At 39.3% G+C, this 25,965-nt stretch overlaps 1 protein-coding gene across 1 annotated transcript; it reads right to left on the bottom strand.

Moving 5' to 3' along the window:
• Positions 1 to 501: 501 nt before the first annotated feature.
• Positions 502 to 25,406, bottom strand: TCEA1 (transcription elongation factor A1). Its single transcript, XM_081874703.1, is given in 10 exon segments — positions 502 to 781; positions 1,692 to 1,763; positions 5,119 to 5,265; positions 6,357 to 6,497; positions 7,512 to 7,579; positions 8,678 to 8,823; positions 11,697 to 11,784; positions 13,408 to 13,513; positions 17,715 to 17,777; positions 24,243 to 25,406. Coding segments are annotated over 10 exon segments (909 nt in total). The 5' UTR covers positions 24,312 to 25,406; the 3' UTR covers positions 502 to 772.
• Between the last annotated feature and the right edge of the window lie 559 nt (positions 25,407 to 25,965).

Here is a 25,965-nt window from a genome sequence, read left to right as displayed (position 1 = left end):
ATTTGTAAAGATTAGCTTTACATCTTCAGGTAGGCAGCATACTACAGAACATCTTTGTTCATTTATAGAATATAAAAATGAAACTAAACAGTAAGTTCAAATCAACCATTAAGGAATTTCTCTAGAACTAAATACAATATAATAAAGCACATGCTTCAAGACTGCACATTAAACTGGATAGAGCAATGCAAGTTTCAAAAACATAAAAAGTTTGATTATCTAATAGGAGGTATGTGTGTGTTACAAATAATCAGATTTTTAAATGAAGAATTGAGGGCCACTGAAAAAATGTTTTATGCAGTCTAGTCACCCACACAAATTATAGTTTATTATGAGAGTATAAAGCAAAACTATTTGATCTAACACACCAAAATGGTTAAAAAGGAATGTACTATTAAATATGAATTTTATTCTACAAGAAAAAAATCAGCTGGATATGCCAAATGCAGAGATATACAACTCTTTGTTCACAAAGTTAAGAAAAAAGCAGTTACCCAAATGTCATTGATAAAAGTTTAATGTAGACTTGCTTATAAAAATGGGGTGGGGGGGAGGGTATCGAAATTACACCATACAATTGAGCTTCCTGGCTCTACAGACTATTAACTACAGGATGGCTGTGTCAAAATCCAAAATTTAACTTCAGAGATGTCTGCATGAAAGGAAAAGGAAAGCGAAAAACTTTTGCAGGAATCTAGATGCTTGACCTAGTTCTTAAAGCTAATTATAAAATCCTCTTTCATACTGGTCCAGATTTCAAGAATTTCTTCTTCTAGCAGAACTGTCAAAATAAAAGAAATATTTATGAGTTATATGCATATAATATCACCAGTGAGAGAAAGCAAATGAAGATCCTACATTTTGTTCACATTCTTAACAAGCATGGCAGCAGAACTTTCATTCACCCATTTCCACCCCCAAAGTGTCAACACTGATCAGCAGAAAGTACATGAAAATCCTAATTGCTATGGTGTTATATGTGGGGGGGAAAACCTACAGATTGTGCTGATGTTCAAATGGTGCGTGTGTCACTTCTCACTTGAAAAGTTAAGCTAGTAAAAAATACGGGGGGTGGGGTGAAAGCATAAAACATAGTATGTGTACATTCCTTCCCAATCCATATCCAAAGCAGTGCAACTTACTTCTGAGTGAACAAACTTGAGAGTAAGTTCTATTGAAACCAATGGGACTTCTCAGTAAACATGTATAAGATCAGGCTGTCATTTCTAGCTTTCTGCTGTTCTCTCTACCTGAGTGCCTCTTTACCTCTCAAGCAGAGGTAGGCGGAAGTTTTTAATGTTTGATTCTGTATTTTTATTTTTATTTATTTATTTATTATTATTATTATTATTATTATTATTATTATTATTATTATATAACCAATTCAATGTTGCAAAGGGCATGGGATGATTTCTGGGTTAATATAGGCCCCCTTCTACAGTCCTACCCCACATGGTGGCCATTTTATTACAGATTTCAGCATCCCTTTTCCAATAGAGGCCAGTGAGACCATATGACTGGGCAATGGATTGGCATCTCAAGCCTCTCTCTTTTTACATCTAGGCTGCAACACTGTTAACTCATAAATAAAGACAGATACCCAGAATGAGACAAACACAGTTCTTTCAAAAACCAGGTGATATAACAGAAATTGTTACATAAACAAAACAAACAAGACTTCTTTTTTTTACCTTCCATCTGTTTCCACATTCATTACACACAACAAATGTTGTCATAGGTTCATCAGCACTTCGAGTTTGAACCTAAAAGGGGAGAAAAGAACTCCAAGCATAAACTGACTAATATTATGCTACACAATTTGTTTATGCATTACTGCTTCTGCATATTTATTTGGAAACAAGACTCACTGTGTTCAGTACAGCTTACTTTCTGTATGTGTGTTAAGACCACAGTCCAATTCTCATTTTTAACCCAATATTTACCTGTGAGTAAAGACTAAGAGGGTGGAATAGAGGGACAATCTCCCTCTTCAACTTCTTTGCCCATCTCTTTTCTCACCCACTCCATTTGTCATTCTCTTCTTCTACTCAGTGCCCTAATATATAATTTCCCAGCCTCTATTCATCTTTTGATAGCTGGAAGCAGATGGCACTGTTTTCTTGCAGAAGCTCCTTTTGAGTGACACATCTTATTTGCCCCAATGTGGGTGGAGAAGGAGTAAGGAGCTAAAGGGCCACTGAAAGAACAAGAAGCAAAAACGGTATGCTATAGTATACCCCAGCCTTGGGTAGAGATGGGAAGGCCTGAAAAAAAAATGGAAAAATGGGCGGGGGGGGGACACACCAGTTTTTTCTGGTTTTTTCCAAAGCCCTTTTTTCCGGAGAAATTTAGTTTGATATAGTTTGAATATTCCACACACTCCCCCCCCCCCAAAAAAAACTTTTCCTGGGGAAAAATGGCTTTGGAAAAAAACAGGGGGGGGGGACCTGTCCCCGCACCCAACTTTTCTGTTTTTTTCCAGGCCTTCCAGCGCTCACACTTTGGAGCTCCCTGCCAACTGACACCAGGCAGGTGTTCTCACTATACTCTTTCCGGCAACTGCTCAAAACATTTTTGTTAGGGCCAGCCCATTTGAACACGTAGAAGCTGCATGCAATTTACTTCCTTTTAACCACTGCTGACTTTAATCATCGTTCGAATACTCTTAAAAACCTGCTTTTAACTGTGTTTTATCAATCATTTTAATGTTCTGTTGTATATTTTTGCAAACTGTTTAGAAGCTCTCTTACCATCATGTGGTTTATAATATATAATAACAAAATCAATTTTAAAAACACACACACGCCTTTTCTTTTCAAACAGAGTTTGAGCCTTAGTGCAACATACTTTTCAGTAACCGGATGTTGGTTACTTCTGGGCCTGGCATGCAAAAAAATTGCCTTATGCTTTGCCCTGGCTGTCCTCAAGTAGAGATGGGAAGGCCTGGGAAAAACCGGGAAAAATTGGGGGGGGGGACAGGGCTTTTTCCCTTTTTCCCCCCAAGCCGTTTTTTAGAAGTCCATGAGAAAAATGCAAAGAGGAAGAGGAAGAAAAAATGGAAAATGATAGCAGTAGTTCAGAAAATGAAATAAACTGCATGTATATGTTGTATTTTCTGTTTCTTTTCTTTTTTTAAGCACTATTCAAAGGCTAGACCTTCGATGGAGCTTATATACTGAGGTGGACCTTAACTTTATTTGCTGTTGGTGCTAAGGGGCAAAGCTGATTATTTTTCATGTTGGTGGTTTCTTGCTTTTTTTGTTGCTTTTGAGGAAAAGGGGGGTGGTTACCTGTTTTATTGCAAGCATAATACTTTTATATACACTGCATTTCACACAATTTGTAAAACTACTCCACACTGAACTTTTTCCCAATTTTTCCAAAATTTCTATTTTTCCTGGAAAAAAAACAGGGGGAAAACATTTCCCCCCCCTCATGGCTTCAAAATTTCCAGAAATTTTACATCTCTAGCCTTGGGGGCTGTGTCAGTCCAACTGGCTTTGACTGCACATCATCAGCATAAATCTGAGGGATTGCTGTGGTGGTAGTAGGACAAGGAGGGTTTTTACAGAATATATAAACTTCCCCCCTAAAATTTAATATCAGAAATACTAAGCCTCTCTAAAAGAATCACTTTCTCCACCTTTGGTCCCTACCATGCACTCAGCTCTCACCTCTGGCTCCTAAAAGCTGCCAGCATGCAACAGTAGTCACATCCCGGGAATGGCTTTGACTGGCAGGCTAAGCCAGGTGAGGGTAGCCAATGGGTCTCAAGCCCTTGGTGAGTTAGGGATTTCCCCTGTATGCATGACAGGCTCTGGCAGATTGAGCAGAGGAGACCAATAGTGGGTCCAATGGTCGAGAAGATGGTTTCTGTATGTGCTATCATTCTGGAAAGGTAGCCCATCTAGGAGAAGGAAAATTCTGATCCTAAACCTCCACTGCCTCATGCGTTATCTTCAGGAGAAGAAAGGGCTAAGGAGTAACCCTACACAAATCTAGAGTGGAATCTCTAAGATGGTTGGGTGGCACCTAGTATGCCTCCTTCCGGTAACTCCTGCAGCCAAGCTGGTGCCAGATGTATTGCTCTGTCTTCCTTTGGACCAAATCAGTGAGGCTGCAAGAGGTGTCTTCTTGTCTGGACAGCCCAGGACCTCCATATACACTGCTCAAGCTTGTGCCCCGGAGAGGTCACTTTGGTGCTATTAATGCTGTGGTTTGACTTCACCCCCGGAGATGCACTCAACAAAAAATTGATACCAAAAATTATGGAAGTCTGGCCAATGGTGAGAACTGAAAGGAAGTGCAGTCTAACAACATCTGCACAATATGTCCTATCCTTGTTTTAGAGGGACCAACAATTTTCAAGCAGATTTTGAAAGCAAAGGAGGTTGATGTGTAAGGGGAAGATGAAAAGGCCTAATGCATAGCGAGCAACTAATGCACAGTGAGCGTCTCTACCTAAAATAATATCCTCTTGCTTACCTTGACTGATTTCTACTTCCCTCAGCTACTTGATGTATTCAGCTACCCACCCACAAACTAGCCCCAAGGATTCTAATATTCATATTCCATTTTAATGTGAACAGCACTTCATACTGCAAGGCCCAGGCAGCTCCACATATCCATAATATCTTGACCATTTATACTTAATAAATTAAGTAAACGCGTTCCAGTAAAACTGAATCATCAGACAACAGACACTCTGAGTCACACATTTCTACAAAAAAAAAAAAAAAAATCCTGACATCAGATTATGAGGATCCTTAGCTGCTTCTACTATTTAACTATTTCAACAAGATCTAAAAAAATAATAATAATTTGTAAGGATAACAAAAATACCACCTGTAAACACATATACATTTATGGCTACAACCAAAATATCTAGATTTACTGCTGTTACTCCAAAAAAATTGGATGCTCTCAAGTCCATTCAAACTTTGACCATCATACACTCATGTTGTTATTTACCCAAGTACACACACAGCCTCCACTGTCTAAGCACAATCGGCACTGCTTTCACTGCTCAGATATGGAATCTTCCATAAGCAAGTCCTGCTAATGGTGAATGTGGTGAGGTTATGAAGGCAAAATGTTAGAGAATATCACTTGCCATACCTGGGTGTAAGTACAATTCTTCTTTTTACATTTACCACATGTAAAGAGATCGGTCGGAGTTCCTCCTGTTTTAGCCATTTGATGCTCTCTTATGGCTTCTTTGGTAAGATTTTTTCTCATCTCTTTCAGTTCATCACTTGCCATCTCCTGTGGTAAGGGTACACAGAGAGATGATGAAATAGGCTTTAAAATATTTGTACTGTACTTACAACTTTCAAATACAAATTAAAGGTTACTTATTGTGTAGTGTGTGGTATCCAACAGTGTCTGTCTGCTGATAGAAGGAATCTGCCATAAGAAAGGAGGGAGGCAATTTTTGGCTCCCTGTGCCCCATCTGGAGTGCTCAGCTCCATGAGAATTATCCTATATGTTGCACAAGATCACAAGATTCCATTTTGTCTCCCATGTTTTGGGGGCAACAATATGCAGTTGCTAGGACTGATAGTGTATAATTTTGAAATGGTGCCATTGTTATGCAGATGGCATCCAACCCCATTCTTCATCTTTAAAAAATCCATAAAGAGACATGGTACAGTGGTGCCTCGCAAGACGAAATTAATCCGTTCCGTGAGGCTCTTCGTATAGCGGTTTCTTCGTCTTGCGAAGCAAGCCCATTGACAGCTTAGCGGATTAGCGCTATTAGCGGTTTAGCGGCTTTTAGCGGATCAGCTGATAAGGGCTTAGGGCTTAGGAAAAGGGGGGGAAAAGGGAAAAAACCCCGCAGGAACTCGCAAGACATTTTCGTCTTGCGAAGCAAGCCCATAGGGAAATTTGTTTTGCGAAGTGCCTCCAAAACGGAAAACCCTTTCGTCTAGCGGGTTTTCCGTCTTGCGAGGCGTTCGTCTTGCGGGGCACCACTGTACGTCTGAGCAAGTGCTTAGCTGCTGTTAGAGGGTGGATTAGGGGGGACAGATTTAAGGTGAATCCAGACTGCACACAGGTAGTTGCTAGTGGATTTTACTACTTCAGGGAGGATTTAACCCATTTGGAGAGAACTAAAAACATACGTTTACATTAATGCTTTCCGGAAGATAAGCCACACATAAAAGACAACGTTCCTTTGCCTACTCAATCCCAACATGCAGACAGTATAGCTAAGGTTTTGTATTCAAACAGCACTGTTTGCTGCTAACATTTTTAGTACATCAAAGTATTTTGTTTCCAAAATATCCAGCTCTTAGCTGAATGGAATTACACTCAAATCTTAACCATGAAAATCAAAGAATGAGCTACTTACCTCTGCTGTCATTTTAGCAAACCTGTCAGGAGGAATATTCCCACATAAAACATTTTTCCTTAGATTAGGATTCTTAGTGTCCTTAAGATTTGCTATCCTGCTGCGTACCCTATTTTTGTATTTCATGTCTGTATTTTTTAGTTCTTGAAATATAGGTGCTTATGAGTTAAGGACAACACTTAGGAATAGCACAACACTGCACTCCATTCTTTTATGAACATTTCACCAAAGCTAGCCCTGCATCTACATCTATTCTTTTCTTTGAACTGACAAGAGCTTCTTAAAAATACAATACTAGCCTGCTGAGACTGAAGATGAATGTTAGAACACATGGCGAATATAATCTTAGTCCAGGAATGTAATCTTAGCACAGCAAAGTTTACCACAAAGCTGCAGATACTAGGCAAAGGTTCAAAGGATGCTTCTGTACAGCTGCTTCACTGAACTGAATAAAATTTGCAGAAGGCGAGTGCTTGGCAAACTGCACCCTTTACAAAGTCACAACTATGGAATGCCCTGCCTGGCACCTAATTAATGTTATTTAGTACCAGGCAAAATCCTTTCTGATCTCTCATACCTTTTAAGGTTTTAACATCAATTATTTTAAATTTCTTGATTTAATTCAGCATTCCATTAGTTTTTTATGTGTTGCTATTCTCTTATTTGCTGCTTGATAATCGGCTTTAGCAGCATTTTATAACTGCTTAATGTTTGTATATTTGTTTTTGTGCATCTTATAGTGCTTTTAATGTATCTGTTTTTCCTTTTGCCAGTGCCTAGAGAACACATGCCATTTGGCATTTATTAAGTATAATATATAAGATTTCATTTTAATATGTTCATTTTTTTATGCTGTGTTATCTTTAGGCTTTATATAACGCTTTATAAAATTAAAAAGGAGAGGTCATTGTTCCAGCAGGCTTTTACTCAATAGTATAAAAACTGTCACAAGAGTTGGCTAACTTAGTTAACTATATTGCCTTCTGCATTCAAGGTGGTTGCTAAAAAGAATTAAAAGTCTCAATTAACAATAAAGACAATCACATACAATTAGAGGCACCTGTGGAGCACAAAAGTCACAAAATATTTTAAAAGGAAGCTAAGAGTTAGCATCAGCCTAGTGAACCAAAATAATGGTAAAAAACTGATTGGACAGATAAGGATATCTTCTTCAATCTGAGAACCCAGCTCTTCCTCATCAGCACCAATAGCAATATAATCATCTGAAAAAGAAAGTGAGTTGTATGACTATTAATATGTATTAAAACATTTATTCAACACATTTCTCTATCACCCTTTATCAAAATTTCTTCTAGAACACTTAATGTGATTCTTTTGTCCCATCTTTGTGCCTACTGTCTAACACAGTAAGTGCAACAAGAGATGCTTTGTGATGCTGCATTCACATCAGCCATTTTGTGAACTCTTATTTGGGTTAATGAACAACGCTCAGGTTGTTAATTGGACCTGGTGACTTCTTAATTTTTAATTTAGCAACCTCTACACCTCTCTAGGTCCTCAGATGCTCCCTCCAAAAAGCAGTTCATACATGCTCATCTGTCCAATATCCTTGAGTGAAAACAAAATTTATTCAGATTCTCTTTAATCTTCCCCACTAGAAAACATTTCACTCCTTTGTTGTCAAGTGTTTGAGCAGCCTTCCTTAATAGGATCCTGCTGGTAATATATTTTCTTGTGCAATGCTTCCATTAGAAACAGTCCTTCTGTAGCTGAATACAACTTCAGCTTGTGAAGAGAAGCTTTGGATCAACTATGCAGAAGAGGATGAGTGGAGGGGGACTTTCCTACCCCTCCTTGCCCTGCCAACCCCAACAGCCTATCCCCAAAAAGCCTCCAGCTCTGAGAAGATGCCTCTGCCTGCTCTTCTGTGATTTCTCCCTTTTCCTCTCAGTCTCCTCCATCACAGCCCAACCTATTAATAAAAATTCCCAGGTGGTTTCAGGAGGTTCTGGAGTCTGGCATGGAGAGGCAAGAAAATTACTCTTTCCCCATCTCCTTTCTGTGGGTGGATCTCTAGACCCAACTCATAAAACTTCAGAATTAAGCATTCCTAACACAGGGTGAAACCACAGCAATCAAAGAAGGCTCTCTGAGAAGAATACAGTATTATATGAAGGCTTCTCACAAAGAGAATTACTTGCTTCCAATGGACATATATGCTAGGGGTTAGTTATATTCATCTATCAAAAAACTACCTCACCACTCACACTGCAAAATAGCCTTACAACTACAAATGCAAGTAATACTAGAGAGGAAATGTCAAGCTGGATGACCTGTAAAGGTGATAGTGCAATCCTTACCTCCTGTTTTGAGAGCCGCCGCTAACATTTCTCGGCATTTCATCCGTACAGAATCTGATGTGCTTGGAGCTCGAGGAAAGGTGGAAATAAATGATTCTGAGGAAGCATTAGCTTCTTCTTTCTTACTGCTTGAGTTGCTGCTGCAACTGCTAAACCAAGAAAAATATTTTTTAAATATAGTTTCATTGTATTTCTGCAATGTAACTGGTCTTTGGTCAGTTTCTCTTTCTCTCTTTTTTTAAGTATTTTTATTGATTAAAGCTGCTTTCATCATATGCCAAAAATATAAAGAGAAAAAAGAGGAAATATTAAATATTAAAATGTAAATAGTAATAACAATGGAAATAATAAAAACCATCACTGTACAGAGTTGCATCTAAAATATGAAACAGAGGTTGGGGCATAGCTAAGTACAGATACCAAAAAATAAAATAAAAATAAAAATGCAGTATTACATAAAGCAATTATTAAGGCAGTTTCATTACTGATCATCCTTTAGCACTAATTATATGCTAGCCAAAATATTAGAAATTGCTTACATATTTTTATACTCTAATCTGAATAGAAATAAGAGGTGGCATTTGACACAGTTCCAGAGAAAATCTTATTTTTTAAGGCCTCAATCAACCTTGTTAAAAGTTAAGTAATGGCTGTGTTTTGACTTATCATGAATGAGCAGTATGTTAGTATACTCACTTTCGCTCCGCTCCTCCCTGGCAAAAGCAACTAACACAAGCCTTGGCTTAGCATCAGTTTAAATCATTGCTCATGGTTTGTTTCTCTCCAAAGCACAACTTGAAGGCAAATGTCAATTTGGGCTTCCCAATCACTAGTATTGGTTCAGATGCCATGGTAGGTAGGCCAAGGCTTATGGTTTGTTGATCCTGCTCATGCTAGAAGAGGAGTGCAGCAGGAGTGCTTCAGCAGCAACTGGTTATTTACCATGTCACCTGTGTTAAGTCACAAATAAAAATGAAAGACAGTACTACCTAACATCTGAGATGTTCTAGTTTGACCTACTGAAAAGAAAATGACACCAAACACACAAATTATAGCTGACATAACTGCAAAGAACATTGCTAGACTCCACTACGCTCACACAAGTAGCAGAAAAGTGACTAGATGTATTCATTTTGGAATTTATGCTGTTTTAAATTATAGCACAAGACAAAATCTACATTATTGGCTGTGTTCCAATACAAACTCCCACAGTTCTCATAGTTGCTGTGTCAAATATCAAGATTGTGTAATTCTAATGCAAGAAGTAAACTAAGGTATAAACAGGGTAGGGTCTGTGGCAGCCCTTACCTACCTGGTGCTCTCTAAATGTTATGGCTACATCACCCTTCACTGCCAACCAGCATGGCCACACTAGCTAGGGCTGATGCAATCTGGAGGACATCAGTTTGGTGAAGAATGGCCTATAGTCAGTTCATAACCTTTGCTATATTGCACAGGATTTTTGCTTTCCCTAGTATTAAATGCATCTGCAAAATACATGGGAAAACAAATCCCCCTCTCACAATGAATTTCTGTTATTTGAGACTCCCAGAAAGCATTGTTAAACCTTAGGATGGCCCCCTTTCTGGAGCAAACAGGCAGAGTCAACATCTTCAATTGCTTTTCCACAGGAAGGCTTGCTTTACTCCCTCAGACCAGAGAAAACACTACCCCTCCACTCCTTACTAGAATATAAACTATACTCTTGAGTGACAATAAAACTGCAATTAAAAAAGGTAAAGAACAAAAGGGGGCATTGGAAACTTCCCAAGAGGCACTCTCCACCACTCTCATATGTGTAGTGAAGCAGAACCCCTGAAAAGTTCCATGTACTGGTCCTGAAAGAAAGAGAAGGGTAGAACGCCCTTTGGGAGTCCCAGAAAAGAGCAAGTCCCGGTAAGAAAATTTCTGTTTTCTCTTCTGGTTCCTGGAGGGCATTCCTCAACCCTGCGATGTTGCAGTGTGATAGTATTTCAGGATGATCTTTCTTGCAGACCAGCAGCTTACTGTACTATAACTTTTTGCACAACCCCACCTATCAAAGACTGTCTGCAAATACATATCTTATAATGCTTTCTAAATGTATTATAGTTGTTGTCTTACAGACATTGTTAATGAGAAAATTACCCTGGAATGTTGCTAATGCAGACACCCTCACCAAGAGTGCACTGTGAAAGTTGAAAGTTCCAAGGATGAACTTCTGAATTGTGACATGGCCTCTCTAATGCATGTGTCTAAACCTGCCCTGGAGCTGGGTCTATTTCCCCTGTCTTTTGTAAGGGAATTTAACTTTAGACTAGGCATAAGAAGCTCTGTCTGAGACAGATGGATAAGCCCATTTGATTGCCTAGGAGACCTTCACTCAGTTCATAAATCTGGGGAGAAGATCCCTTCCCAGTGAGATCAGGAAAGGAGTGGTGAGGTACTCACCCACTCTATTTCACATCGCCTGTCTGTCTGGTGCCAAAAACATGCTGTGCAGGATGGGATCCTCTAGGCCTTCCCATTTCATCTCACTTGGAACTGCTTGGTTGTGAGGCATAGTGCTGAAAGGCTCATCTTCCAGGCATTTGAGTGTCTGACTGAGTGGTCATGCTTTGTCCCCTACCTGCCTGATATGAAAGTGGAGGGAGTCAGGACAAACATGAACACCTGCTGTGGCACCAAGGTGCCCTTTCCAGTAGCTGCAGCATTCTCGGCAGCTGTGGCAGAGCTGTGGCTCATTGGTGACACTACTTCCTGCAGTAAAAGTTCCTTTGGAAACCACCAGCCTAGCTATGTGCTCCCTGTGACCATATGGTTTCCAGAGCTCCCTTTCTAGTACATGTCGGTCAAAGATGGGAAGGGGGAAAGGGGGTGCAAGAACTCGAGAAACCAAAAATGTATGAAGGTTGGGTTTTTAGGAGCTCTAACTTAACCCAACCACTAGGAGGCAGGGCAGTCCATTTTCCTGAATAAGCACAGAAGATGTTGACCCTGACCAACTGCTTATCACCAACACCAAAGGTGGAAGACATACCTTTCTTCTCTTGCTTCAGGACTGTTTTGTGATGAAGAAGCTGCTTCTTTTTTCTTTTCTTCAGAATCCTTATCATTTGCTGGTCCATCTGAAATATATATTTATAAATATATACATACACAGACAATATGTATCATTTATAGAGCAAAGTGTAAGTACTTAATATATGTTATCTCAGTAATTCATTCAACTACCCTACAAGCTAAGTCACCTAAAGCACAGAAAGCAAGGTTCCAAAATAAAGAAATAGTAGGCAGTTTAATCAAGTTTCTATATCAGTAAAGTACTTTCTTGTAAGAGCAAGTATGCACTTTATTGGATGATAATAATAATAATAATAATAATAATAATAATAATAATAATAATAAAAAATTATTTATACCCCGCCCATCTGGCTGGGTTTCCCCAGCAACTCTGGGTGGCTTCCAACAAAACACTAAAATACAATAACTCACAATTTGGCCCACAAATGTCATAACCTCAAATCACTGTGAAGGTTTGTCAATGCTAATCTATGGGTGCTGCTATTCATGCAGTAATGGGTGGAGGGCACAGAGAAGATCAATGACATTCATATAATATAGTGACCTAACCCAAGACAGAACAAGAATATGAAGAGAATAAAGACTCTGAGTCAAGGCTGTAGTATTCATGCCTATTTCATCAACTCAGAGGAAAAGGGTAATCTTAATCATGTATTTTATATAATCTAGATGAACAATTATAGATTTACAGTGTGAATGAAGCATGAAAATATCTTCTATATCTAGACTATTTTTAAGATGCTGAATGGTCATATTTTATATACTCTTAATTTGTGCTCTACAATTTTAGTGAGAAACTTATATTTTGATTGATATAACCAATGTGTTATATATATATCTTGCAAATAATATAAGAAATTTGCCTGCTCTTAATTGTTTTCACAATCCTCAATTTATGTATTTATTTTTGGAATAACTGCTTTTTACAAACTATCCACTATTGGTTTCTACAAAACAGTCTGATGTGCAACTATACATCAATCTATATCTATATCTATATCTATATCTATATCTATATCTATATCTATATCTATATCTATATCTATATCTATATCTATATCTATATCTATATCTATATCTAGAAATAGATATAGATCTATAATAGTGTTATTTTCCTATTGTGCAATCTTTCCAAATCGTCCAATGAAAACCTCACTGATACTGTAGAGCATTCTCAATAACACCCAGCCTCCACATTCCACCCACAACCATGTCCACCACCCAGAACAACCAATTTGTTGCCAGGTTGTTTGTATTGCTTGCCCCATTGTAGTGGAAATATCTGTCCTCTACTAGAAAGACAAAAGGAAGTTCAAAATGAAGGGAGGGTTCATGTATCAGAGTTACCATATTTTTTGCTCTATAAGACTCACTTTTTCCCTCCTAAAAAGTAAGGGGAGAGGTGTGTGCATCTTATGGAGCGAATGCAGGCTGCACAGCTATCCCAGAAGCCAGAACAGCAAGAGGGATCACTGCTTTCCTTGTTCTGGCTTCTGAGATTCAGAATATTTTTTTTTCTTGTTTTCCTCCTCCAGTCTTATGGTCTGGTGCGTCTTATAGAGCGAAAAATATGGTAGTTGGTTTTGCAAGAACGACAGAAACAGACAGAAATCTATTATTCTGTATATTAATCTGGAAGTTGTAGAAGGGGAAAAACATAGTTATACCTAATAACTTTTTCCACGACTTAATGAGAGATTTTGCTAAGGATGTAACTTCTTCATCTGTGCTTTGCTTGCGTATTGCATTCACTGACATTCCAATTCTTGTAGACTGAAACCAAGCACAAGTATCAACATTTAAAAGCAGGTATTTATATAATGATATTTAGAACCACTACAAAGATTTCAAATACAATTGAGAGAATACAAAGCTGCATGAAGTCATCAGATATTGGGCAAAAACAGCAAATGATTTCCAAAGTAATTTAGTAATTTAATTTTTTTTTTAAGCCACAGCCAAATATTCTATTTTTTCTATTTAAGAATTCTCCACATATACAAGAACTGGCATTAAAGTACTGTTTGCAGTGTTGAGATCCAAGGGAGGTTAGCTAATATTCTTGCCTCTAGGGCTTTCACCCTCTCTCTCTTTAATTAAGATCCTCTTCAACAACTACCTGGTTAATTAACAAGCATGCCTTTAAGAGAAGCAGAATTGCATGTTTTGCACTCCTTGCTGCTAGCCTTGGAAATTATTTTAAGAGAATCTGGTTTACTGCAAGGAGAAAGCCTTGATGGAAGCTGAGTTTTATCTGAAATTGTTTTTTAAATTGTTTTCTAATTGTCAGAAACTGCTGGTTTTAGATTGTATATACATCCCTGTTGAATATGGAGATAGTTTTAAGTATTATGGAGGCAGATTGATCATAAGTAACTTGACAATACGGTTCTAGAACTGGGGACTTCCGGGTCGGCGCCATCGCCGAATGGCGGACTCCCTCCGAGCTCCGGAGGGAGCCTGCACGGCAGGGGCTGGGTCCTACCGCACCGGCGATGCGGGGACCCTTAAAAACCACGGCCACGGGGGCCGTGGACATGGAGACTCGGCTGACACCGTTAGCGCCCTCCCGACTCGTGAAGGAGCCTTTTTAAAGGCTACGGATCGGGTGCCGGGGAGAAGCGTGGTGTTTTGAGTCCTCTGCTATCCCTGCCGTGCGAAGCCGCATGCCATTCGGCGGAGAGCGCTGGCTTCTTCCTTTGAAAATTCGGACCTAAAAGAACAACCTGTAAGTAATTGGAACTTGGATTAAAAAGAGGGACAAAAATTTTAAAAATTTCGGAGCGAGCGGGGGAGGCGCAAAAAAGGAAGTCAGCCACCCCCTCCATTGTAGAAGGGTCAAAGCAAAGGATCTGATAACTAAGATCGGAGTAACATCATTTTGGCAAGTTTTTAACCTCACGAGTGAAGAATATGAGATTGAGCTGGAGGAGGAAAGTAGAATTCGGACTTAAAAACAACCCCCCCTGGAACCCCGGGAGCGATCGATGACGGAGTTTGGAGAGGAGAAAGGCAAGTTTTGACAGCTGTCAAAGAGCTGTCAAAGCGGAAAATAAGATAGAGACTATGTTACAAGGACTTTGCTGGTTATATTTGTTATAAATTGGATACAAATTGTTTTAAATAAGGATTACAAAGTTACTAGGGCTAATGGATGCGATCTGGAAGAGAACTCAGCTTTTGCAATCCACCTAGAGGAGCCGAGGGACATTACAAGTTTTAGCTGGAAATTGGAACTGAACTGTTTATCTCCTGGGAAACTGCAGAAATGGAACATTATTATGACTACAGAGGCCACTACACCGAAGAAGACAATGGAATCATCTGTTGTGGAATGAAAGGAACTTGACGTAATGTTTTGTTTCTGAATAACAAGCCTCTGTAAAGGAACTAACTTTTGGAATTAGGACATTTGTGCAGGAAAACAGGGACAGAAAGAAATAGAAAGAGGAGTGTGATCAATAAGAACAACAAAATAACAAGAATTGGACCAAGTTAAAAGTGGGGACATTTGGGACATCCAGATTTGACAAGCTTAAGGATTATAATTTGGAGTTTTTCACTCCTGGATATAAAAATCTGGATGGAAAAAATGGGCCTCTCTTTGAGACAGAATCCTTCCATGATTGGACATTCGAAACTAAAGAGGACTGGCAAAGGACTATGATTTAGAGAGACGTGGAAATATCGGACATTGAGGAACATTGGGAACGCAACCGGGAAAAGGGGGGGTGGGAAATGTGGAATCCTTAAAGGCGTAAACTACGTTTTATTTAGGCTATATACATCTACATGGTATTCTAAAGGGGGGAACTCGTGGTGGGAATAAGCCGATTTTAGGGGAATGGAAAATAATGTGTTTTTTTTAAAAAAAAAAATTTGGGTTAAGGATAACAAGTTTGAATTGAGGAGAAGAACTTGTTGAGATCATTTGAGAGATTGGGAATACAAGGGGGGGAGGGAAGGGGAAGTCCTGAAAGGATGTAATTGGAAAAAGATTTGAAATTGGATGTTTTATTAATTTGTAATTAATTGGAAAACTTTAATAAATATTATCAAAAAAAAAAAAACCAATACGGTTCTAGAACAGAATCTGTTATAAGGCAATACATTAGGCAAGTGCTTTGAGTACACCTAGCTCAAACATATCCTGTCAGATACCTTCTAAGCTAAAACTGTTAAGTGTGATTTCTAAACTTAGCAAAGGCTTATAGATCTAGATGATTTATAGATTTTTATAACTACTTGAGCCAAAGTCTTCACACTAAGAGTTATGAACTCATAAGCAAATCTTTTTCCTTCAAAGAAAATACACACACCGAATATGGATAAAGTCCCTCTTCAGTGCAAAATTACAAACAATATCTTTCTTTTTAGGTATCTGAAGAAGTGTGCATGCACACGAAAGCTCATACCAAGAACTGACTTAGTTGGTCTTTAAGGTGCTACTGGAAGGAATTTGTTTTGTTTTTTCTTTTCAAGGACCTCAAACTATGGGATACAATCCACTTTTAAGTCTTATCAATGAATACTTTTTATGCTACTATACTTTTACATAACAACTGAATATATATTTTTTAATCCAATATGACTTCTGTAACAATAACTTCCAGGTTTAATGTGAGCATGGCTAGATGACTGAACGATACAAGTTACAAATAAACTTTCATTATAATTTTCAAAAATTATATTTTCTCAACTTATAACTGCTTGCCTTAACTGATCTGAAAACCATGGGATTGGGGAAAAACACAAAACCTAAGGACTACCAAGATTTATCTCTTGTGGTTTTGTTTTTTAATCACATTTTATTAATCAGCTTCACTTATACAGTACTCCAGTCAAGCAGTGTTAAAAGAGTACTACTGCCATCTACAGTTCAGAGAGAGAGATGGAGGGAGGGAGAAAATTGAACAAACTAGGCATAATGTGCATTTGCTACAAAAAAAAAATATTTTTGTTTAATCATATTTTCAGACTGCAACTCTTATTAAATTGGTTCCATTTTAATCCTCTTCCAACTCTAAAAGCAAGTTCAAGCATAAACAAAGTTCAGCACCAAATAAAGTAAAAATTAAGTCTAGTAATGGTGAGCTTGCATATATGTAGTATAGTACAGGTCTCCTTATACATGTTTTTAAAAGCCTCTTGTCTGTTTGCCTCTGGCAAGAAAGAATTGCCTCCAATGCAGCAGGAAAGGTTTTTGCAAGTTTGTCCCAGGCTGGTGAAAGCTAAATAAAGAAAATTCACGTCCTGAATTTCTATTGAAAGATGTGATAATATGCTTGCCATACATTTTTATCAGGGGAATTTGGAATGCATGTACAGTGGTACCTTGGGTTACACATGCTTCAGGTTACAGACTCTGCTAACCCAGAAACAGTACCTCGGGTTAAGAACTTTGCTTCAGGAGGAGAACAGAAATCGTGCGGTGGTGGTGCAGCAGCAGCGAGAGGCCCCATTAGCTAAAGTCGTGCTTCAGGTTAAGAACAGTTTCAGGATAAGAACGGACCTCCGGAATGAATTAAGTATGTAACCAGAGGTACCACTGTATATTGATGTTCAGCTTTCTACTTAAAGAGTAACATTTCTGATACTCAGGGATAATCAGTCATAGAGATTCAAGTACCTTTTATATGCAATAAATATGCAGCAGCAAAGCAATTCCACTAACGTGCACGTACACTCCCTTCTACAGGAACACATTCCCTTACATAGGAAGAACAATCTAAAGTGACTACAGAACAGGGATGGAAAACCTTTGACCTTCAGGCCAAACCAGGCCCAAACCAGGCCTCCCCATTTGATCTGTGAGGCCGTTTTGGGGAAGACATGCCCATGCAGCCTCCACCTGACATCATACATGATGTCAGATGCAGGGAAAGTAAGGGCAGGGCTTCAAAGGAAAATATGTTTCCATATGTTTATGGTATAAAATGTATATAAGAGATACTGCAACATTGGAAAGACATACCTGTAATAACTCCAGAGTCATGGGCATATTCTTAAGTTCTTTGAGTAAGTCAAGAGCCCCAGCCTGTAAAATATATTGTAAAAAGATTCAGTATGCATATTCTCATATACTTAAAAGAATATTTACTATGAAACACAGCAGTTTTATTCAACACTAGTTCCACAATATGAAAACACTTATAATAAACCTAAACACTGATAGATCAGCCTAGATATTTATTTAACAAGCATCTAGGAGCAACTGATGGTTTCTCCAAACTTTAATCTGACTAGTCAATCTTGAGTTGGAGGCACACTTTTTTGTGAGGCAAGCAGTTGTTGGGATGCTTGTTAAATAACTACACCTTCCCACCAAATCCTGCACAGAATTAGGGCCATTGCTGTACCTCTAGGTTGTAGTTAATTACAAAACCCACTTAAGCACAACTTTAACTTGGCATTCCCAAGACAAATACAATTTAGCTTGTGATTAATTGTTCCACTAAATTTTCACCAGTTTTAATGATATAGTTATTGTTTATTCCAAATTTTATTAAGTGCTAAAACATTAATTTACTTTCAAAATGAGTAGGAGGTGAGAAAATATATTTTACTACAGCAGTCATATTAATATTAGATTCTACCTATATTTAATATAGTTAGTAATTTTAAATTAATATTTTGAAATTAACTGCAGGCCAATCCCTCAAGAGTACTGAAATGAGATTTTAAGAACACAGCACAGTAAGATCAGGTTTTTTCATTATATGGTACAATTTGCACCTAAACCAGATGGGCTCAACAAATGGAAGTTCCACTTTTACGTCAATTAATTTGGGCTCTCAAGCCAAAAGCAACAGTTATCTGTATTACCACAGATTAAAAGCAGTTATGATTAGCAAAGCAGAGTTATGATTGCTATTCACTTTACTGTGCAGTACTATACTAACCTCTCTGCTACTAGCTTACTTCTCTTTAGAAACCTTATAAAGAGATTCAGTATGAGAAAGGCCACTAAAAGTAAGTAAAAGGTATGTAATAAAGAAGTGCCAGGCTCCTGACAAAACAGAGACATCCTAGCAACTGAGGTCTCGAATGAAAGTATAATAGGGCCATGGGGAATCACCAACAGAAACTCCCCCATCAGTGAGCAATCAGGGATACAAGGGATCAGATAGTCCTTAGGATATCCTGGACTCAAGTTGTTAAGGGCCTTGTAACCTTAAACCTGGGTGGGTGCCAGTGCAAGCTTTTAAGCACTCTTGTTATGTGCTGAGAGTAGTCTATCCCCATCAACAGTCTAGATACAGCATTCTGCACCAGCTAGAGCTTCCAAACCATGGACAAGCATAGTCCTACCATGCAGAGCACATTGCAACGATCAGGTACTGATGTTATGAACACCCTTGTCAGGTTGTTCCTGTTCAAGAACAGTAATAGTTGGCGCAGCCGCCATAGCCAGTAAAATGGGTTCCTAATCACTAAGGCTACACAAGTCACAAAAGACAAAGACGGACCCAAACCTATATTATTTCAGGGGAAAGTAATCTCATCCAAAACTGGAAAATAGTCAGTATCTCAGACATAGGAACCATCCACCCACAGTACTTTTGTCTTCCAATGATTTAAGCTCAGTTCAATGGGGCTTACTCCCAGGTAAATAGGTACAAATCCATCTAAAACTCAATTTTTTTAAGGTTCTTTAAAAAGGTACCCCCCTTTCTCAGCATATTAGAATGTGTGCAACTAAACATAATCAAATATTTGAAGTTTTAATCCATCTGTTTACAACTGTGAAAACAAATTTGTCCAGAAATAAATACTATCATTTCTAGTAAAATAACTTATTTAATCTAACAAATAAATGACACCCTTAAAATGCAATCAAAGAAAGTAACCCTCCAAATAAGATTCTCTGAATCTTAAGCCTACACCAAATAAAACAAATTAGAGCTATAGCTTATTGCCTATGATATTTGTAATAATTTACGTACAAAATAATTTACATACAAAATAATTTACATACAAAACTTAGCATAATACAACTAAATTAGCTCCAGAATGGGCAGAGTGTATTATCTTCCATTGTAATTGTGGAATCTACCCGTATTAGATGATGTAAGAGGCAGAAATCACTTCACCTGTTTCAGTCAAAAACTTGGAAGAGTTGTTTACTGACTTATAGCCATACAAGCCTGATGGTAGCTTTGTCCTCTCCTGTATTCAACATGTGTTTATGATACTATGGAAATGCCTTTCACTAAGGGATCTCAAAAACTGTAAAATAATGTAAATAAAAATGTGTAATGTGTAATGTAAATAAAGCCTGTGTTGAATAAACAGCAGGAGTTTTCACTGTTCAACCTGACCTACTATCTTCTGAAATTCCACTTGAAAGATTGTGTAAGGGAATGTTACTTGCAGTAACACGACAAACAAACTAAAAAGTGTGCATGAAACTATTCTCTTTTACCTTGCTGCTTAAATAAAGATAAATGAAAGCCATATATTTATTTGCAATAATAATAATAATTTTATTATTATTTATACCCCACCCATTTGGAAACTTAGTGCAAGAAGAAGTACTGCAATTAAGGAAATATATACCCTGTCTTTCACTTTGAGGGATCATTATGTAAAAAATGAAAACAATTCCAAAGCAATGTTACAAATACTCAATAGATCCATCACAAATTCATCACTGCAGGCCAGCAGCCAAAATCCTTTTTCTCCAAATGCCTTGGTAAGTTCCTAGAAAGGGCATGTCAACAGGGAATATGGTACCCCTTCATTTTTGGAGGGGAAAAAGTGCATCCTATGGGGCGAAAAATACGGTAATTCCAAAAGACACCAATGAGAAATCCCTATGCTTTCTACCATGCTTTCTACCAGATAAGCTTTTGTGGTGGTGGTAGTGTATATAAGGACTCGATACATGAGCTAAGCACACTTGGGGACTGGGCTCATATTTGTCTATGAAATACCTTCCTAGACTTATTTGAGACCAAGCTCTGTTGAACTCAGAATTTAGTAAACATTCAGAGAACTAGACAGTAAGATCGTCTTAAGTTAAAAGAAAATTCAAAGGCAGAATAGATTTTTTTCCCCTCTAAAATCAACAGAATCTAAAATTTCAACCAGAAACCAGAAGGATTTACATCTGAGAAAACTTTTTTAAAAATTGTAGCTTTATACCACAGTCCCAAACGTACTAATAATCAGATTCCAATGAATAGTGTGGGCCTAACTCCTATGTTAAATTAAGATGGGGATGCAATAACCAAAACATTTTACACAAGTAGCACCCCACTGTAGCCAATCAACATGGAAAACACACTCACTTTTAAATAAGACCGCTTGAAATAAAATGCTTAGGTCAGTCATGACTAATTTAAGTCCCATTCATTTCAGTGGTTCTGTTCTAAACCTGACCTAAAGGTAAAGGTAAAGGGACCCCTGACCATTAGGTCTAGTCGCGGACGACTCTGGGGTTGTGGCGCTCATCTCGCTTTACTGGCTGAGGGAGCCGGCATACAGTATAAGAACTGCAGTATTCGCTAGACAAATATTTATAAGAAGGTTTTAGGAACAACAATATAATTTGTATAAGAAATAAATTTGTCATAAAACTATCATAGGCAAAAATAGTTCAAAATTATTTTTAGAATCAGTCTTTATAGATTAGGTTCCATATTCAAGGATTTAAGCAGTATGGTGCTACAGCTAGATATAAATTTGTACAAATGATTTGTAACTTCAATCCTATACATGTCTACTCAAACGCATGTCTCACAAAGCTAAATGCGGCTTACTCCCAAATACGTGAGCATAGGATTGCAGCGGAATGCACATGGAAAGTTGTTTAACACATACTGGCTCCATACCTTATAAGAGGAAAAGCTACTGCTTACCTTTTTTCTCTAATCTTACTCAACTGTTCTCGATTTTTGAAAATCCATATGTGCAAAATTACCTCTGCCAACTTGCACCTATTCATTACACAATAAGGTAATTTGTTACACTGGTTATACTACAGAACAAGCATTGATAGTCAGAAATATAACTTGCAAGCTTTAGTTTAACACAAGTATACAGTTCATGCTGATATGATTTTTTTAAAAGGAATACACACTGGGCCTGAACCAGTTGAATCTGTAGGTGTGAGATGTGTGGGTCAGCAGCAAGAAACTCCCATTGTGAGGCTTGGAAGAATACAAGAGGCCAGGGTATCCAACCCCAAATCCATAAGAATCGTAACACATGACTGTTCCTACAACATCACTGTGCACTCACTTACCAAGTTAAAATAACTTTCTTTCAGTGAATGTGGCATACATAATCAGTAACAAAGCCTTTAACACAGTCCTGTATCAAGCATTAAGTAGCGTTCCGAAGGCATAATTCACCAAGCAGAGAAAAATATATGAAGTTGACATCTAAAATATACCATCTGAATCAAAAGTATTATCAAAGATAGTCAAATAAATCAGTGTTTCTTAATAGTTCTACACTGAATCCATATTTAGAATAAAGCTATAGAAGAATTTCTGGAATGGTTACAGATAAAATTAATTTTACTTAGTAGCACAGAGGCACATTTAGATGTTAGGCTTACCAAGTTATTCCTTATGAAGACTAGCAAGGCTTAGGTTTTACAGTGAAACTCATTTTATATACTTACATTTTTAATCGAACACATTTTTAGCCCCACTCGCTACTATAGGAAACATGACACTAGCCAGGCCAGGGTTACCATTTGCAGAAAAAATATACAACTCTCTCAAAGAATCTTCACCAAGCCTAGTGAGGCTTATCTACTCTGAATATGACCAGCCAAAAAAATATTAAAATACATGTGCACTCAAGAATACTATGATATTCCAAGGAGATGCTATAATTTTAATATTTGTTTGAGGAAGGCATAGATCACTTTCAGTGATGATGGAATGCCTCCCCCCTGAATTCACATGACATTATTATTATGAAATTAGCTGGGAACTTTTACCTGTTTCACTTAACTTTTATGGACAACTGCTCCAGTTCCTATTTTTAAGAGTGAGAATCATGTTGATGGAAATTTCATTTTAAAATGACAAATGTAAGGTCAAGTTTATTGAACACAGTTTGAGTGACACATCTTCATCAACTGACTTGTATGCAGAAATGTTTAAAAGCGAAAATAAAGCCTAGTTTAATATTCAGGTGGAATCCTGTCATTTATTTATGGTTTAATCTCACTGCCTATTTAAACAAAGGACTGAAGCTTCCCCACCGCCTCCACAACCACACTCAAGGGCAGCGAAGTATAAACATGTGGCATGATATCTAGCAAACATTTCCAAAAAGATGCTGAAACTTACAAGACACGTAAGCCAGTTAAAACCAATGCAGACTAGCAATTATTGTCCCATTGGAAAATGGAATCAAAGGTGGAGACAGATACCCAGAAAACATATACCTATTGGGGAGGTGGTATGTTAACATCTTTGCTCCCCCAGACCTCCTCCTGCATCAAGGCCAGGACTGTGAGAGGCAGTTGCAGCTGGCCAGGGAATCATCTTCTGAGTCTATGATCTAGTTGAGATTTCTGCATTGCAGGGGGTTGGACTAGATGACCCTTCCAACTCTACGATTCTATGAGCAAGTCCTGGCCGTGTGGGAATAACCTCTGGTTGCTTCAATAGTCAGTTCCAGAACAGCATTTGATGGGACACCAGAGAGCAAGCAGGGGAAACCGATACACCTTTGACCTGCTGTAGTAACTATTGTAGCCTTGCCTGCTTTGTTGTGCTTCGAATATACTGCAAGCTGCCTGGAGAATTCAGGTGAGTAAACAGAGTATAAATACTCGTATGATAAATATACTGTGTATGGATGAATGAATGAATCAACAAACAAACAAATGAGACTCATAACATATTTTTGCGTCCTTTCTTCTCAGATCTGTGAAAAGAGAAAGAGTTCACCCTTCTGACAACCAGCACCATATTTTTAAGCAAGTACAGTATACCATGGCTACCAGCCTTGACCAGAATATCGGGCAGCCTCCGGCGAAGCGGTCGTGCCACAATACACTAGCAGTAGCAAGGGCTTCACTTCGTGGGTGCCTGGACTGCCGGTTCTTTGGAGGGCAAGGATTCGGTTGCTCCCCAAGGAAACGTCGCCCGTGAAAGTGCCTTGTTTTGACGTACAGTGTCGTCACCAGTCGAGAGAGCCCGCCAGAGGAACGGCTCCATCTGCCACACTGGCACGAGGGCGAAGCGAGGCGCTTCCTTCCTCTCCCCCACCCACATTCCGAAAGGTGACAGTTGAGGCCTCACAAAAGAGGATCCGCGCGCGAAATAAGCCGCCCCTCAGTTCTCCCCCTCAGGAAAGAAAAAAGAAAAAGGCGGGCGCCCAGCTGAGCGCGAGGCGCAGCTGATTGGTCGAGCGGACGTTCAAGCCGAGCGCGCGAGGGGCTCGGTGGAACACTCCCCCCCCCCCGCTCGCTCGCATTCTCTCACACACATACACACACCGGCACTCGGTCCCTCCCGGCTCATCTCCTCACCGCGTTCTTTTTCTGCACCATCTTGTCCATCTTCTTCGCGATGCGAATGATCTCATCCTCGGCGCTCATGGCGACTGCCCGCGGCGCCTACGCTCCACGATGCGGGTGATGGGGAGCGAAGTTCAGCCGCCGCCGCCGCCGCCGCCGCCGCCGCCGCGAATGCCTAACGCTGCCTCGGCTGCTGCTCCGCAGTGACTCCGGCGCCAGCAAAGATGGAGCCGCCAACCCACAGCCCGGGCCGCTCACAGCACATAAACCGGCCTGACCCAGAAGCGACAGCTCGGCAGCCGCGGCGCCAGGCTGCGCTCATCAAGCCGAGGCAAAGAGAGCCAGGCGGTGCTCGCGAAAGCCGAAAACATCGATGGAGGGGAGGGGAAGGTGGAGCTTCACCGAAGCTCAAAAGCTGCGTCCGCCCAGCGGAAATAGAGGGACGCTGTGGGGCGGCTGCTGCTGCGCTTGGAAGAAAATGTCGCTTCTCCATCAGAGTTGGGATCAAGAGAGACTGGCTGAGGAGGAACCTCAGAAGCAGATTTAAAGCACACACCACCCCAAGAATCTCGGGAGCTGAAGTTTGCTAATGGCGCTGGGAACTGTAGCTCGGCGAGGAGGAAACTACAGTTCCCATTGCTTTTATTTTTGGGGCGTGTGGGGGAGGAATACCTTTCAGATGTAAAACTGCATGGTGTGTACGCATCCCTTGCCTTATGAGTTGCCCTAATGGTGCTTGATCGGGGTGGGATCTTATCCAGGTATAAGGCACAGAGGGTGGGTGGCGTGTAAGCGAAAAGAGGGCCGGTGTGGGATGCGGGAAGGTTTCTTCAGCTCAAAGTCGATTTTTTTTATATTTATCGCCCCCCGCCATTTACTGGATATCGTACCTTTATGTCTAGCCTTGCAGCATTTTCTAACTACTGCAGGGATTTCCTATCGTCAGTTAAAAATTATGCTATGCTGTTCAGCATGTGCTGCCTAAGCATGCAGAACACCATAGCAAAGGCTTTCCGGGCAGTGAATAAGAGTTGTTCTTAGACCAAGACAATTTGTTACAAGTAGCCTGTGCTCTGGTGACCTAGCAATTGGATTATTGCTGCAGAGTACGGCTGTCGGGTTGTTAACTTTGGGGCAGCCAAATGGGATCATTTAGCACCAGTAGCACCAGTATCTTAAAAGGTCCAATTTAAGCTGATGCTTGTTTTATAAAGTCCTGAATGACTTGGGGCCAAAATACTTGCAGGAACATTTCTACCAATACTTATTCCTGAAGTCCACATTATTATTACTCACAGACATCAACTGACATTTTTATTTTACCCAAACTTTTATTGCTTAAAAAATAATTGCTTAAAAAATAAATACTAAGCCCTTAGCAGACCACCCTGGATGGAAGAAGCAGGTTTGCCGCTTTGGGGTGCTCCTGGATTCATCACTATCACTGGAGGCTCAGACGGTTTCGATGACTAGGCATGCCTTTTTCAGCTCCAGCTGGTTTGCCACCTGATTCCTTTTGGACGGAGATTATTTGGCCACTGTACTCCATGTTCTGCCAACTTCGATTGTATTAGTGCAGTGAAGATGATACAGAAACTTCAGTAGGTCCAAAATGCAGCAGCCAAATTGCAGGCTGAGGTTCCATTTAGGTCTGATTTAACCCATTCTAAAACAGTTGCACTGGTTGCCTTCATTTCCAGGTGCAATTCAAGATGCTCACATTGATGTTTAAAGC

This window comes from Podarcis erhardii, assembly GCF_964252035.2.
Source record: "Podarcis erhardii genome assembly, chromosome: 8".
In the NCBI taxonomy this organism is placed as follows: Eukaryota; Metazoa; Chordata; class Lepidosauria; order Squamata; family Lacertidae; genus Podarcis; species Podarcis erhardii.
This window is presented reverse-complemented; position numbering and strand designations above follow the sequence as displayed.